The sequence below is a fragment of the Athene cunicularia genome (genome assembly GCF_003259725.1).
Source record: "Athene cunicularia isolate RWA chromosome 17 unlocalized genomic scaffold, athCun1 chr17_part1, whole genome shotgun sequence".
NCBI classification, from domain to species: domain Eukaryota; kingdom Metazoa; phylum Chordata; class Aves; order Strigiformes; family Strigidae; genus Athene; species Athene cunicularia.
In genome coordinates this window covers 5930253-5945006 of record NW_020799122.1, presented here as the reverse complement: position 1 = coordinate 5945006, position 14754 = coordinate 5930253, and the positions used below count along the sequence as shown (strand labels likewise).

Sequence of the window (14754 nt, the reverse complement as noted above, 5' to 3'; positions counted from 1 at the left end):
TGTTTTTTTCCTTGCAGTTAAGTTTTAAGATCTGGGCTTTCAGGAACTAGTTGCCAAGTTTATAAAAACTCCATACATGGTCTTTTAATAAAACTTCTGAAGAAAACCAAGTCAGCTAAAGCTAATGCTCCTTCTAAAGCGCTATTTAGCAACACAGACATTGCAATTGTTCAAATGTTCCACAGAGGCTGACAATAATATACTGTCCACCTAGATTAAATATATAAAAGCAAACTTTTATCTAATTTTTACATAGATGGCACAACAATAGGTGAAAATGAGTTCTTCCAGCTGCTGATTCAACAGTGCATTGGACACGAGAATAAAAGTACTGCAGCTAAAAATCTTTTGAAGATACTTTTGCACACCTGTTAACTGCTTAACCATTTAGATCCCCTGACAGACGGATGCCACGAAGCCTTTGCACAAATCTTTGTACAAAGCCCCAGGTGCCAGCCGTGTGGATCACATTCTGCTATCGGAGGCTCGTGGATCTGAACAGTTAAATGACCACAGTAGCAGCAATGATAAGGATGGTAATTCAATTGATTATGACCCTTCCGATGCCGCCAACACTGTAGCTGAACAGCCTCAGTGTTGGTACCACCTGCTGCTCGATGCAGGCTCCCGCACCACTTGAATTCGATTAAAAAAACAGAATTTTTTGCTGGTTGATGCTTGCAGATACTAAGCACCGTAATACGACAGCTACAGTAACCAACTGTAGGACCAATCGACTTTGTGCTATTAAAAATAAAAGTTGGTATCTTGACTGGAGAGAAAGGGACAGAGTTATGAACGCAACATGTAACCCGACTCAAACGTTACTTCATCCTGAGCGGGGGTGACCTAGGCAATCCCCAGCATGGAGAGTGATTCTTGGACACATTTCTATACGGTGACCCTGCACAAAAGCACAGCAGGCAGCAAAACACACATGTTTGTCTGCAAACTAAACCGGAGAGGTTTCATTTTAGGGTCGCTGCCCTAGTGGCTTCTATATCAATTTTCTCAAATCCAGGGGATTTTACAAAACATGCGGAAGTTCGCTAAGAGCAAGTAGATGCCCCCAAATGATGGGTTGTTCTACGAATAAATCAGGCCCTCGGGAGCTGTTAAGTAGCAACTGACTCTTATGGGGCTCAAACTGTACAAGATAACTGTAAAATCCTAGCAATGGTAGAAATTCAGGGGAAACCAACAGTTATATTATAGAAGTCTAGAAAGCACTTGGCCCGTTCCTAGGCAGTTGAGGTCCAGATCATGTGGTATTTGGAGACCTTCTAGCTCCCTCCCCACTGCATGACATGATAGAAGTGCAGCATCACTTATCACACTACTTCTGCTTCAAATAAAACCACGTGAGAACAGGATGGTCACAATTCCTGTCTGGCTTCTGGGTCGAGGTCCAGTCCACGACAAGGTGGGAGAACGAAATAGAGTGCGGTTTCTTTTTTTTTCCTTTTCTCTTTTATTTTTTCTAAAAAAAATTCTGTTATTCAAACATTAACTGATGAGAACGCACAAGAGGTTCATGCAAAAGGAGAAGGCAGGTCTGAAACGCTGAAAAACAAACCAACAAAAGAAAACCGCAAAGAGATCAACAACCACGAGCCACAAAATAACGTGGCCCTCGGGAAGGTGGGCGCAGGCAAGGCAACAGGGCGAGCATGCAGACTGAAACGAGAGCAAAACGGAGGTCTTTGTGACGAGCAAAACGGGGCTTCAAACCAAAATACCAGTGTCTCTGTTTGTGTGTGTCTGTGTGTGTGTGTGAGAGAGAGAGAGAAAGAGGAGGGAGAGAGGAGGGTGATAAAGAGGAGGGGGCAGAGAGAACAAGCAGGAAAACAAGCGTACATACGTGAGCTTGGAGGCTTTCAGGAAACAGCAAGGTCATAGGGATTTAATACTTGGAATGAGCGTCAGCCTAGATTTAAAAAAAAAATAAAGGCTGACAAGTATTAGCGACCTTTTGGGGAAAGCAGAATATTGAATAATGCATGTGGTTCAAATTTAATATCTGCAAATTCAGAGCCCAGTCCAGCTGCTGTAACACTGTTCCCCAGGGAGGGTCTCCATGTGACACCCCACCCCCCCCACCCCTCTCCGAGCTATCCGATGAGACTACCTGTGGGATTAGCACTAAAGGCACCGTGTGAAATGCTGATGGACCAGTGTGTACATTCAGATGGACTGAGGGACAAGGGAGGACAGAAGATAGAGCAGTACATGCTTGGGACTCTCTGGTTACCCTCTGCATCGAAGGACAGCCAGCAGTTCTGTGACCAGTGTCAGGAGGAATTGAGTGTGTGGGGGGGAAAGTGTAGGTTATGTTTTGCAGAGGGGCTGTGCCAAGCTGGCAGAAGAGTGGGAAAGGCTGATAAGTTAATCTGAGCCACAAGTAGCATGCCATGAAAAAGAGCAAGCATCTGAATGATACTGGGATGGAATTTAGGTCTGAATTTTTCAAGTGGGAACTCCAGACAAGACTGGGAGTCTGGCTTTCCATGGGTGTGTTTTAACTGCCTGCAGGGTAAACAGACCATTTTGTTTCTCCTTCTGTGACAAGCTCGCCCCGAGGTTCTTGCACCAGCACAAACACCTTTAGGAATCTAAAACATAAGAAAGACAAAAAGAAAGAGACTGGATTAGAAAGACGCTGGAGAAAATGGGGTCCCTTAAGAGTAGCATTGCCTGCAGAAGGTTAAAGGAAATACAGTATCCAAGCATCTACCAGGCTACAAGGGGTTAAGGAAAGCTCCTGAACTCGAGCATGCACTGCAGCACCCAAACAGTGATCCTTCACCCTCAGCCCTCCCCGCCAGCCTGGGGGTGAGCATCACTGGGACCCCGCTCTCCTCTGGGAGGAGGATGGACACCTCGGGAGCAGGACCCTGCCAGCACTTGTAGTGCATCAGAGGCAACAAATGGCTTTTTGATTTCCAGCCTGCAAAGGAGCACTGTATCTGCTCAAGTGACAGCTCCGGAGACCATGAACGATACTGAAGAATAACAACAGGAAGCTACAACACAAGTTTTGCAGATGAATCCAGACTAGCTATCCTTTCCAGAGCAGGCTGCAAAGACCTTTCGTGCTTAAGTCCAGAAATAAGCGGGCAGGCGAAAGCAGCCTTAGCCTCTAAACCCTCCCTTTGTCACATTCCTGTACCCACAGACGTCTGGCTGAGGGAAAGTTTTCTCTGTGGCCAAGTGAAGCTACAATCCAGAAGTGCAATTTGGCCAAAGAGACTGCTGTATCCGAGGGAACTTCCCTCGCATTCAAGAGTGGGGGAACCTTCTGATCTCCTTTGCACCCACTTCCATAAAAGAAAAAAAAACAAATAACAGCACAAAAAAGTTTTCACAGAGCCACAACAAAGTATTTTTCCTGAAAAGGAATTGCATTTGTACTTAGTGGGGGGAGCAGGTGAAACACAGCTCTGGGCCATTTACTTTCCCTTAGTAAAGTTAAACTTCAATGAATTGCCATTAAAATAAAAAAACCTCACAGGAATGAGAAAATATAATGTTTATTAGAAGAAGACACCATGGTACATCAAGCTATAAAGAGATTCCTGACAGATGATGATTCTTTAAAAAAACAAATAAAATTAAACCACCACACTGGCCAGATAAACAAATCTTAACACAAAACAAAACTTTCTATGCAAGTCCAACCAGATGCAGGCAGTTGAGCAACCCAAAATACTTATCAACATAAGAGGGACAGAACAGTTATGAAAACAACAGCTAGGTTAAGCAGAAGAACAGCCTAAAAAAGCATTTATATTTATACATATATAAAAGGATAAAAATTCAAATTCAAGTAACTTTAAGTTATGTTATATACATTTTTTTTAATATACTGGGAGAACTAAGGGCAAGTATTTAACAAGAGGATTTTAAAAAGCCACAGTCCAGTTTATAATTACTGTTTCCTAAATAATTTGGCAAGCATTAAATAATCAGATATATCCTAGATAAAAAGTGCATCAGCATGGTTAACTTTTACCTAATTACTTATATGTCAAGGCTCTGCGTAATGGTTACAGCAAACGAACAGCAGAGCTGCAACACTGAGAATCACAGAGCTGTCTAGATTTATTTATTTATATAATTGAGGTGAGGAGGAACAGACCCACAGCGGTGAAGGAGCTGAAACTCTCATCAGCCCACAGCTCCAAAGTTTTTTATCAGGAAGTTTAACTTCACAGAAGAGCATCTATTACTTGGTGTCACCCAAACAGCCAGTCTTTCTGGGCAAAGCAAACATGGCATTTTTGTCCGGTGCAATGAAGAGCTTATACATAAAGCTGGTTACTTCATGCAAGTTACTTTGTGTATCACGGTATTTCACAATTTCAGTGAAAGCTGGTTTTGTTCCCAAGGAGATTATGAGGTACCATGTTCAGTAACACAGTATGGTCAGTCTTGAGCAAAAGGCCCAACTAGTTCCTGTGTTGGCCAGTTGTCAGCACCAGACACCTGACAGGTGCAGAAAAGCCCTGCAAGAAGTCGCACCCATGTGTGCACAGAGATTTCTTCCGCCTCCCCTAGCAGTTAAGAGGCTGGCATAAGCCCCAAACCATGAGTTTACATCCAGGAGATCCAATTCTTAGTCTGCACGGGTTTTTATCATTCACCATAGTTTCCTGCATGCATCGCAATGAGAAGGAACTGTGTGGCTCTCATTTTGAACAGGAAGGACAGTAACATGTACAACTAAATTGATACAGTCGGGCCAGCACTTTCATCTGCAGTGATGCACATTTAAATTTCAAGAGGTGAACTTATACATGCATCAGCTGAGTGCACGGTACCTAACAGTCTTTCAATGCTGGAGATACGATATGTGCATTCATCTCTTCTAAAGAAAACCTTCTGAAATAGAGCAGCAAACCAGTAGAATAAAAGGTGAACAGGCCTATGCAAACCTACTCAGAGATTTTCTGAAGTGATTTGTAAACATCTGGAAAAAAAAAAAAAAAAGGCAAAACAAGATAGACATTATTGTTCTTTTTTGTGACAGGGCTTTGCTAACACCCTCTGACCGGAGGCACCACTGCAAACTTTACAAAGAGCCCTCACACAGGTATTTGCAGGAGTACACAGACCTAGCCTGGCTCCTGTCAAGGCTATGGTCAGGAGGGCAACTGCAGCACACAACTTACCTGTCCTACTCCTCTCAGGCTTGGCAGCAGAGCCTGGACAACACAAGCTTCAGCTGACTGAGAAAAGTGGCTTTTCACAAAGCACTCAGCAGTGACATTTCTGAGGCTCAGACACTGGCACAACGTGCTCAGGCAGGTACGCCCAAGCCAGAAGTGATCCTGCTGGCTAGAAGAGCCACAGGTGTAAGAGCTGGTGTAAATGCTCCCACCCATCACACAACTAACCTTTAGAGGTACCAACTGCTCAAGCTTCTTTCCAAAAAGAGGAAAGAACTAAAGTCTGTAAATGCTTTAGTATTTGCAGTGTCATTGTTAGGAATGTCATAGCTTCAGTTTCAAGGACTGGATGAAGTCACTTCTAATGTAAGAAAAATCAAATGAGAAATCTGCAGCTTACAACAAAATTTATCTTTTAAACACAGTAGCACTTCCCCCAAGTCTTTATACTGCTACTGTGGCATTTTATAGGAAATTCTTTTAGCTTTTAACTAGAAAATTGAGAAATAAGAGGTAAACGTTATAGTTCCTTTATATTAGATATTCACATATACATTTGGTTTTGTTCCTGAAGTCCAGCAAAATTAATGGAAAACTTAATCTGAAAAACCTCCACCGTTGCTACAGAAGTGGCTGCAACTGTATCAGCCTTCCCTCCCAGCAGCACAGACTGCATTTTTATGATCATTCAGCACCATCCTGTAACTTCCATAATACCATTAACTATTAATACTACTTTCTGGCTGGTATTGCAACACTCCTGCAACAGTCTCTCCAGAAGGGTAAACTGAAGACAAACATTTGCTATTTCAGACAGCAGGACTGTCAGGTTTCTCATCCCACCCAGAGATACGCTTTGTTTCGCTGCCCATCCAACCCGCTGCTCTGCTCCTAAAGAGGTGATCTGCTGTAACATTCCACTGATGTGACCCACACTGCCCATCTGAAGGCAGGAGAGCTGTGCTTGTTACTCGAGACTGACTTAGATGTCACACTAGCAGCCTGTTCTGCTGAACAACTGGTTTTCCAGCAGAGTAATAACGTTGCTTTCAATTCCTGCTGCACACAAGAGAGTCAATCTCCATAGGAGCGAACACGGGGATAAGAGATGGGATCTCCCATTCTGTGCCTTCTGCCTCTTTCTGAATAGGAAGGAGAACGTACCACCCACGTTCCTCTTTCAAAGGTTTTATAAAAACTGACAGGTTTGCACTCTTTTGCATCTCAACTGACCCTGTAATTACCAAGCATAAAACTACTGTATTATGACAAAATAAAACAAGACCCCAGACTTTCATCTGCAGCAGACAAGGCACTGCACTGTTTAATACTGAATCCGAGACAGTGAACTGATCAAGTTATAGTGTTTGTTTACAGAGACAGTCCTACTCCTCTCTTCCTACTGTCTATAAATCCCAATGAGAATGGTTCAGTTTTCTTCTGATTTGGATGAGGCAGCTTGTCTCACACCAAGAACTTTAAGGTCTAGGAAACACAAAAATAATCTGAAGGATTAAGTGACTGAAAAAGCACAAAATTATTTAACAGTGGACTTCAAACACATCCTGATTTGAAACAGGAATAAATGTTTTGATTTCTCAGTGTATTATGTTACGAGGTGTTCATGGAGCTAGCAAATATTGTAGCCAGGGTTCCCCTGTAGCCCTGCTTGCTTCCACAATACACCTGTTTGTGAGGAGTTATAAAGCAGCAAAGAAACAGAAGATTGTGGAGTCTAAACTCCGAATGTCTCCCTTGATCGTGAGTGAAAGATTAAACCATTAGCCACAGTCATCTGAAATAACTGTATTTCATCTGAAACAGCAAATACACCCAGAAGACCATTTTCTGAAATGTATCGAGGTGGGAAAGATTAAAGGATCTTTCTTAATATCAATGTTTTACCAATCTATCAAGGACCAGACTGCTGTGTAGACAGGTTTTGGCAAGATCTCTCCTTCACCTCCCAAACACACTAAACTAAATGACGACCAGGTTTCAACCCAAAAGGTCCACAGAACACATCAGGCTCTGAAAAGCTACCACACTAAGACACAAACCAGCAGTCTAAATATTTCCTATGTAACATCCCACTGAACCAGTTTGGGACCGACAGCTGGCTTGTGAGTATGTCTGAGATGCCACCTGGATATCCGAGGAGAGCCCACGTTATCCCAAATGGCTTTGTGCTTCCTGCACTAAGTCGGGTGTGCAACGGCAGCAAAAGTTGAACAAGCACTGTCTAGGAAAGGCTGCATTTCCCCTCGAGTGTTACAGGCTACCACACTATCCTTCTCTGATCAAGAAAAAGCACGTTTTGCAGTACAGCAAGCCGTATTAGTCCATGTACAAAATAATGCACTTTGTGGCATTGTACAGGCTTTTAAAAGGCTCTATCTGCAACACAGAGCAGTTTCAGGGTTGGGTATCTCTGTGAAAGCAAATAAAGTAATAATAATAGTATTAAATATAAGTCATAGCACCTTTGGCATTTTTGTCCAAATAGACTTCAACATACGACGTGGGGACATAGCCCTCCTCATCTTCATTCCTTCGGATTCGTGTCCACCCATCACCTTTGTCTTCTTCTATTACATAGAGCATTTCTCCTTCTGCTACAGAAATTGTTCCTTCATTCTGACCTGAAAGACACAGTAACACAAGAGTTTAGGCTGTCCTGCACCATGGGAACCACAGATGTAGTGGGGACTATTCAGGGTAAACTTGCAGCAAGAACAAGAACATGTGAGTCCAGAGCAACAGTGTGTAACACCAAGAACTGGATGAATGTGATCCTGACATCAGAGTTTTGGTTCTTTCTTGTAGAGTTCCTTGTGTAACAGGAGACAGATCACTGTCTTAGTGCCTCACTACAAACCAGAATCATGGCAGAGCCTCACTCGCCCTTTCTGTGTCTATTTATGCAGTGCAGGGGTTAAATGAAGATTTCCCCGCTTGGCGTATGAACTAAAGAAAACAGTAAGTGAAATGAGAGTAAATTTTAGTGTTACCTTCAAATGTATAGAGTGCTTTACATGTTCCTATGGTGGGTAGTGGTTCTTCATCATCAAATTCATCGTCAAACTCCGTTGCAGGTACTTTCATCTCAGTCTCCTGACTTTGCTCTTCTGTGTAACTGCCATCTGGGCTGCTCAAGAGAGGAAAATACAGAGCAACTATAGCAACCAGTCTCCGGAGCAGAGAGAATGCCTGGGTTACCAGACACTTAAGGCAAGGTGAGCAGCTGGAGGTGGGGCAGCCCAGCAATTCCAAAGCATGCTCAGAACCAGCTGGTACACTAGCAGCTGTCACAACGCCATGGGTGAGACCAGTTATTTTTTTCATTAAAAGCTGTAAAAATGCACCTACCTCACTCACCTTCACAGCAGTGAGTGTAGGGGCTACTATGCATTTCATCGTATTCAGAAAGCTGGCTCAAAGTTGGGATCTTCTATGTGCCAAACTCAGGCACTTCATGGAGCCCTGTCTTTGGTCTGGTTACAGAGTAAGTTTCTGAACGCTGCAGAGCTCCAGTTCCCCCAGTTAACAAGCTAAGGAAAGCGGGTCCAACTACCAGTCTGAACTGGGCAGCTCTGTACAGATACTGTACCTCTCCCGGTCCTGTGCACAACTGTTCACTGCCGCAGTGTTCTGGGCCTCGTAGAGCCCGCTCTGCCGCCGGGCCTGGTCAGTCCGCAGGGGCAACCGGCCCTCCACCTCTGCCAGCCAGCCCTGCAAGGACAGCAGCGTCACACATCTCCTGTGCTTCAGCATGCAGGGGGATATCTGTTGCTTTTACTTCGCTGTATCATATCTGACATTCAGACTATGGAACTAAAAAGCAGTATGTAAGCGTATTTAAATTTTCCTTTGGGTTGCAGTTGTCAGAGGAAATAGATTTGGTACTTTAAATGTATATTAAATCTATGAGTCTTGCCAAAAACCACACTTACTGAAAACTCAATTCTTTTTTCACACTGGGTGATGAAAACACTGTGACTCAAGAGAAGCAGTTAACAGCTGTTGGGAGATGCTGCACTAGTCACAATGAAGTAAGACGACGTGTGGCAGCTTACAGTAGTCTCAGTAACACCAGAAACAGCAACCTCAGTGTCTGCTGACCACAAGAGGACTAAAGCTGGGGAGAATGAAAGACCGAGTGATTTTCAAATGGATAAGCAAGCAATGGATAGTAAAGCCAACAACGGTGAGAAACATCTACAGCTAAGGGGCTGAGTCTATTTACGTACCGAGTGTAACTTTTCTCAGCCTTATAATCCTTCTCATGTAATTATAATGGCTTCATATGTTCCAAATACTCCTTATGCTCGTTGAGATATTATATCTCTAAGAAGCTTCCTGCTAATGGCAGACTATTCCTTGAAACATATTTCATCTGATAGCTTCTGTCTTGGTGTTAGTCTATAAATGGTGCTTTACAGTTATGTTCCTCTGATTTTCCACAGACATCTGTAACATGATGCTTCAAATTAATTAAAGAAGCATCTGAACCCCCTGGGCAGTCCAGAGAGCACCAAGTTTTCTTATTCTCCACTTGGCACAATTTGTTTTCTGTGGCAACTGAAACAGCAGAATGTGGCTGACAGTCCCAAGAGATGATGCATATTTATGTTACACAAATAGCCCTAAAGATATCAATTAATGCAAGTGCTTAAGGAGCACTTAACCATACAGAGTAAGCAAATGCAGCAAAACATCTGGAAAAGCGTGAAGCATCTGCTTAGAACTGAGCATAGGCTGAGCTACTTTTTACTGAAATGGCTCTTCCCATACCTCGAACTTCTGAACTTCTAAGCGTAACTTTTCAATGTTCTGTCCAAGTTCTGCTAATCTGTGGTCCACACTTGCTGCATCTCCCATCTGTGGGTTCTTGATATACACATCTTTCATTTTCGTTAAGGCATCTCTGAGAGACAGAAGAAACACAAAACCCCATGTAAGTGTCAGTGTAGCTGAGGGCAAATGCCTTTCTCTAAATTAGGGCAAATAAAAGGGCAATAAACTGCCTCTTCTTCACTCAAGTCTAATCTGTTACAAAGGTAACTGAGAACATCCAGACAGGGACTTTCACCCTGTATAGAATCAGCCATTAAAAAAATAACAGTAAGATCACTTGGCAGAAGAGAATTTACACTGTCAGAGATGGAAAAAAGTGATGCCTTTACCTACAACATGACATGACAAGAGACATTGTACACAAGCCAAACTCTTCAAGCTCCTACATTAAAAGCAGCTCCTCAGTCCACAGGCAGCTGAGGGCTCTTCATGTGAGTGAGGCTGGCAGGAGGAGCCCCACCAGTGGATTGGGGGGCTACACACATGTGCTCCGTCAGTACAAGCACACAACACATTTAGGCCAAATGATGGAAGCCCTATGTGCCATACTTGAAGAATCCTAGCAGAAAAACAACTGAATTTTTGGACAATGGCCTTTTGCAAGGCAAAAGGAGGAATTTGGTATTGACTTTTAGCCTGACACATACTTTTATTTAGTACTACAGTATCTACTTGCTAACCCTGGGGAAAAAAAAAAAAATCTCCTAACCATTGCAACAAATGACAGCTTCAGCTTTCTAGATCAGTATCATCACAGTTTTAAGGGCACAAACAGTTGCATCATTATTATCCATCATGGGCTGAAATCCAGTTGAGAAACTGGGACAAAGAGCTAGACATGGAGGTATTAATAATACAAATGGAGTGCTAACCATAAGTTCTCACCCTGCCTGTTGCAGTTTGTCTTTTGCAACCCAAATCATTTCTAAGATACTTATTTCACACTGCTTAAAATGGAGCTAAATCCAGATGGTTTGCATTTGTCACAGTGCAGAGACAGATGGACCTTAGGCCACAAAATGCGACCCTGCATCCTGTTCAGTTACACAGCATTTTTACTAGACTCTTTCTGGGGGCTGTGTTTCATATCAACCCAGATGCTAAGCACCTAGGGTTTCAGAGATGTTAATTTTAAGGCCCGCTATGATGAATGTGGTACCGTAAGGCCAAGATTAACGCGGTACATGCCTTCGTGAGCTCCCTTAGGAAAGCCTGTGGAGCTCTCACTGACAGCAGTGTGTTGCCTTTGACCTGAGCCAAGCTGGGGCTGAACTTCAGAAAAAAAAGTTATGTGCACGGTGATGAGCACTTCAGAGCTTAGAGAAGGGCAGACTTACAAGCTGATTTCCTATATTACTGGCACAGCTATTCAGTTTTTCTCTAGGCATTAGCTGGGGGAGAAAGGTTAATGTGAGTCCCACGACTCAAGTTAACATTCTTTATATTTTAGAGTTTCCCACCAAACTCTGACAATTGCAATCCTGTGCTTGCCTTGCTTTGTGTGTATAGAAAATGGGAAAGAGTGTGGGTGGCAAGGAAGTGGGATTGTTCTGTGGCTGAAGCCCTAAGGGGCAATATTGCAAACATATGAGTCACGATTATTACTATTTTTTTAACTCTTATTTAACTCCTGGTGCTAATTCCTCAATCATATATCATCTTTATTTTAAATAACTTATTTCTGCTCTGATTTCATGTCCAATTTTAACATTGGGTTACCTCAGAATCAATACAGAGCAGAAAGGAAAATCTGTACAAACGTTAAATTAACATAGTGGAAAAAGCCAAAGGAATAATAGATCAGTCAACCACATGCAGTTTTCCTTTCTTATTCATTATATAAAACATGAAAAAGAAAGTTTGGGTTACTACACAAAATAAACAAAGCAAGCTAGCAGAAAAAATAGGCACATCTGTACAAATGCAAAGCAGTATTTAGGGACAGACTAGTACTGGAGAGGCTAAGTCTTAAAATCATTCAGGAAAGAAAAGTCTCTTGCAAACATAACATGCTGAATCTTTAATGCAACTGCAGAATGTGAGCAAATACAAAAGCAACAAATACAGGCTGCCAGAATCAATAAAAAGTGTGTAACTAAAATAGACTTATTTTCAACCAGAATGATAAATGCAGCCTTGTAGAAAAACTATCCACAACAGCACAGGAGTCATTATCTTTCTACTTCCAGGAAATGTAAGCTAGAGATCAGACACACACCAATCAATCGGCACTTTTGATGTTACTGTGCTCATAATAGCTCTCTTCTTGGGATCTACCCATGCCCATCATCATACAGTAATAGGGACCGTGCTTAGTGCTGGGAGGTCTATGATTGCACCTTTGACCAAGGCTGTATTTACATCCTGTTCTGCCATAAAAAACACTCTCAGCAACTGCTCATATCAAGAAACGAAGTCAGTGGATCCAACAGTAAGTAAGCTCTGTCTGGCTCACAACTGAACCACTGCTCCTCTGCAAAAGCCCAAGCAAGCAGCTCCACAAAGAAAGAAAAACTGCCTCCAACTGCTACGCTTATTCCCATTCTTACACTAACATCTTCTCACGATTCCTATGGCAGGATATGCATTACACTGAGGTGGGAGAATGGAGTAAACAGAAAGCCAGCTTTTGCCCTAGCTCTGATCTACATCAGCCAAATTTAAATAACTGATTTCAGAATCTGAGTTGTGGAGAGCCTTGCATCTCTCAGGTGTTTCTAGCCATATGTAAACTCTGGTGGTTCTTTTCTTGGAACAGCAGATTAAACAAAACTATAACTTTGTTCTTTCTTATATTTTAGTTGTTTCTGTTCTATATGAGACTATTTAGTCCATTTTTCATTGGAGAAATTCCATTTTCACGTACCTCTGATCCATCTCCTTCTGAATGTCTTTGTTTAGTTCATCGACTTTTTGCTGAAGTTTCTTTCTTCTTTGCTCAGGTGGGAGATTGCTGAAGTCTTCTGGCCCTGCTCCCTGCACAGAGTAGAATGAAAGGGAGTGGGGGGTAGAAAAAAAAAATAAATCAGAGCCTGAAAGAATCCTTCAGGACTGCATTTTGCAAACAGCTGACAAAAATCTGTGTGAAATCACAATGGTCTGAAGCATTGTTCTAATTTGTACTGAGAGTTATCAGTCCCTGAATGGTTCACAATCTGAATGCCTTAGAAATAATCCCAGGATCACATCCCACTTCTGTACCAAAAGGCTAATGGAGGATCACCAACTAAAGAATGCCAGAATTCAACGGCAAACCTGAGGAACTATTTCTATCCATAGTTATCATCAGATTTTATTTAACAGCTCCATTCTCATGCAAAGCTGATCTTTCCTGCCTTCTACTCTTGCTACTGACAGCATCCCCATAAAATCAGTTGCTAACTTTTACTCCTGTGTCACAGATGCTCTTATGTACACTATTGTTGGCTTGCTCTGCATAGTCTGAGTGTTGGTCCAATACAGTTAATTTATGCCTGAACACACAAGGTAACAGAAGTGCTTCCTCTGGGATTCTGCAATTTAAAAACATGCTGCATGCTTTCCAGGATCCACACTCCACATCAAAGTATCTCAATTTTTCCTCTCTCGCTTGTACAAGCGTAAGAATCAGAAGTTCTATCAAAGCTATAGAATCAATCAGTTTGAAATCACGACCTAAGAAAACATTTGAACGCCACAGTGGTTACCTTTGTGTGATTCTGCTTGAAAGCCCCTTTCCTGCCTTCAAACTGCTATGCCTCCTCTTGATTGCCTCAATTTGATACAGCAGATAGATGACACAAAATACATCCATACCATTTTCTTCAAAGTACCACCTATGTTTGTCTTGCAAGAAGGCAAAGGGGACAGTTTGGGTGGACTGTACTGAATACACATCAATACCAATTAGTTGCACCATAAAGGAATGAGGTTCTCTTACATAATCTTGAATTTATACAGGTTTTTCTTGTTTTCATTTCTGCTCACTCCGTGTCCCATTTCTAAAGAGGAATACCAGGGTGTTGGAGAAGGAAGGGTAAAAACACAAAGCTGAATAACCAAATTCAACGGCCTGTCAGTTTACTGAAAGCTTGTGAGCAAAGTTGCAACATTATTCCTACTAAAATGCCAAATCTCTCTCTCAGAGGAGTGTGATTTAGTGGACACTCTGCCACAAAAGCTGCCCATTAGATCCCTTCAACTCCGCACTGAATGTGCGCTGAGACAGTGTGCTCTTTCTTCTGAGACTGCAGAACAAGCTGTTTAGAAAGAAAGCGTGTGGGTCTCAGAGGGATGGAGGACAACTACAGACAGGTCATCATCTCCTCTGGCCTGGCCATTTCAAAATGACAGAACAGGCAAGTCAAGTGAAATTGCCGCTGCATTGATTTTCAGTAAAAGATGGCATATGTTCTAGTTAAGCCTTGATCATCTGTTTAATAATACACTTAAAATTCCATTTCAGGACACAGTGAGAAAACTAATTTAAGATAAATGAAGAAAACTACTCGGTTACACTGATTCTGAAACTTTAACCACATGAAGCCCTAGCAGTGCTTACAGGACTTGTTGTTGTGCATGGTACAGGGGAAATCTATTTCAATTCATTCTTTAATAAAATTTTGTTTGATAGTGACTCCTACATCACATCAGACTTGAGAGCGATTCAATATATTTTACAGATAAACTACACACAAAAGCTGTACGTATCTTTTAAGGGCAAAGCACCTGGAGGTAGCTTTGTAAATTA

At 42.2% G+C, this 14754-nt stretch overlaps 1 protein-coding gene across 18 annotated transcripts in view; it reads right to left on the bottom strand.

Moving 5' to 3' along the window:
* Positions 1 to 98: 98 nt before the first annotated feature.
* FNBP1 (formin binding protein 1) overlaps positions 99 to 14754 on the bottom strand; it is an 87514-nt gene continuing 72858 nt past the window's right edge. For 10 of the 18 annotated variants that reach the window (XM_026860342.1, XM_026860348.1, XM_026860344.1 and 7 more), the window contains 6 exons: positions 12892 to 13001; positions 9963 to 10095; positions 8779 to 8900; positions 8180 to 8319; positions 7652 to 7810; positions 3513 to 4969 (listed from right to left, as the gene is read on the bottom strand). In XM_026860342.1, the coding sequence (XP_026716143.1) occupies positions 4935 to 4969; positions 7652 to 7810; positions 8180 to 8319; positions 8779 to 8900; positions 9963 to 10095; positions 12892 to 13001 (699 nt within the window). In that variant the 3' untranslated portion in view covers positions 3513 to 4934. Of the gene's footprint in view, positions 2613 to 3512; positions 4970 to 7530; positions 7811 to 8179; positions 8320 to 8778; positions 8901 to 9962; positions 10096 to 12891; positions 13002 to 14754 lie in introns of those variants that run through there. The other 8 variants (XM_026860343.1, XM_026860351.1, XM_026860353.1 and 5 more) reach the window with 4 other exon arrangements.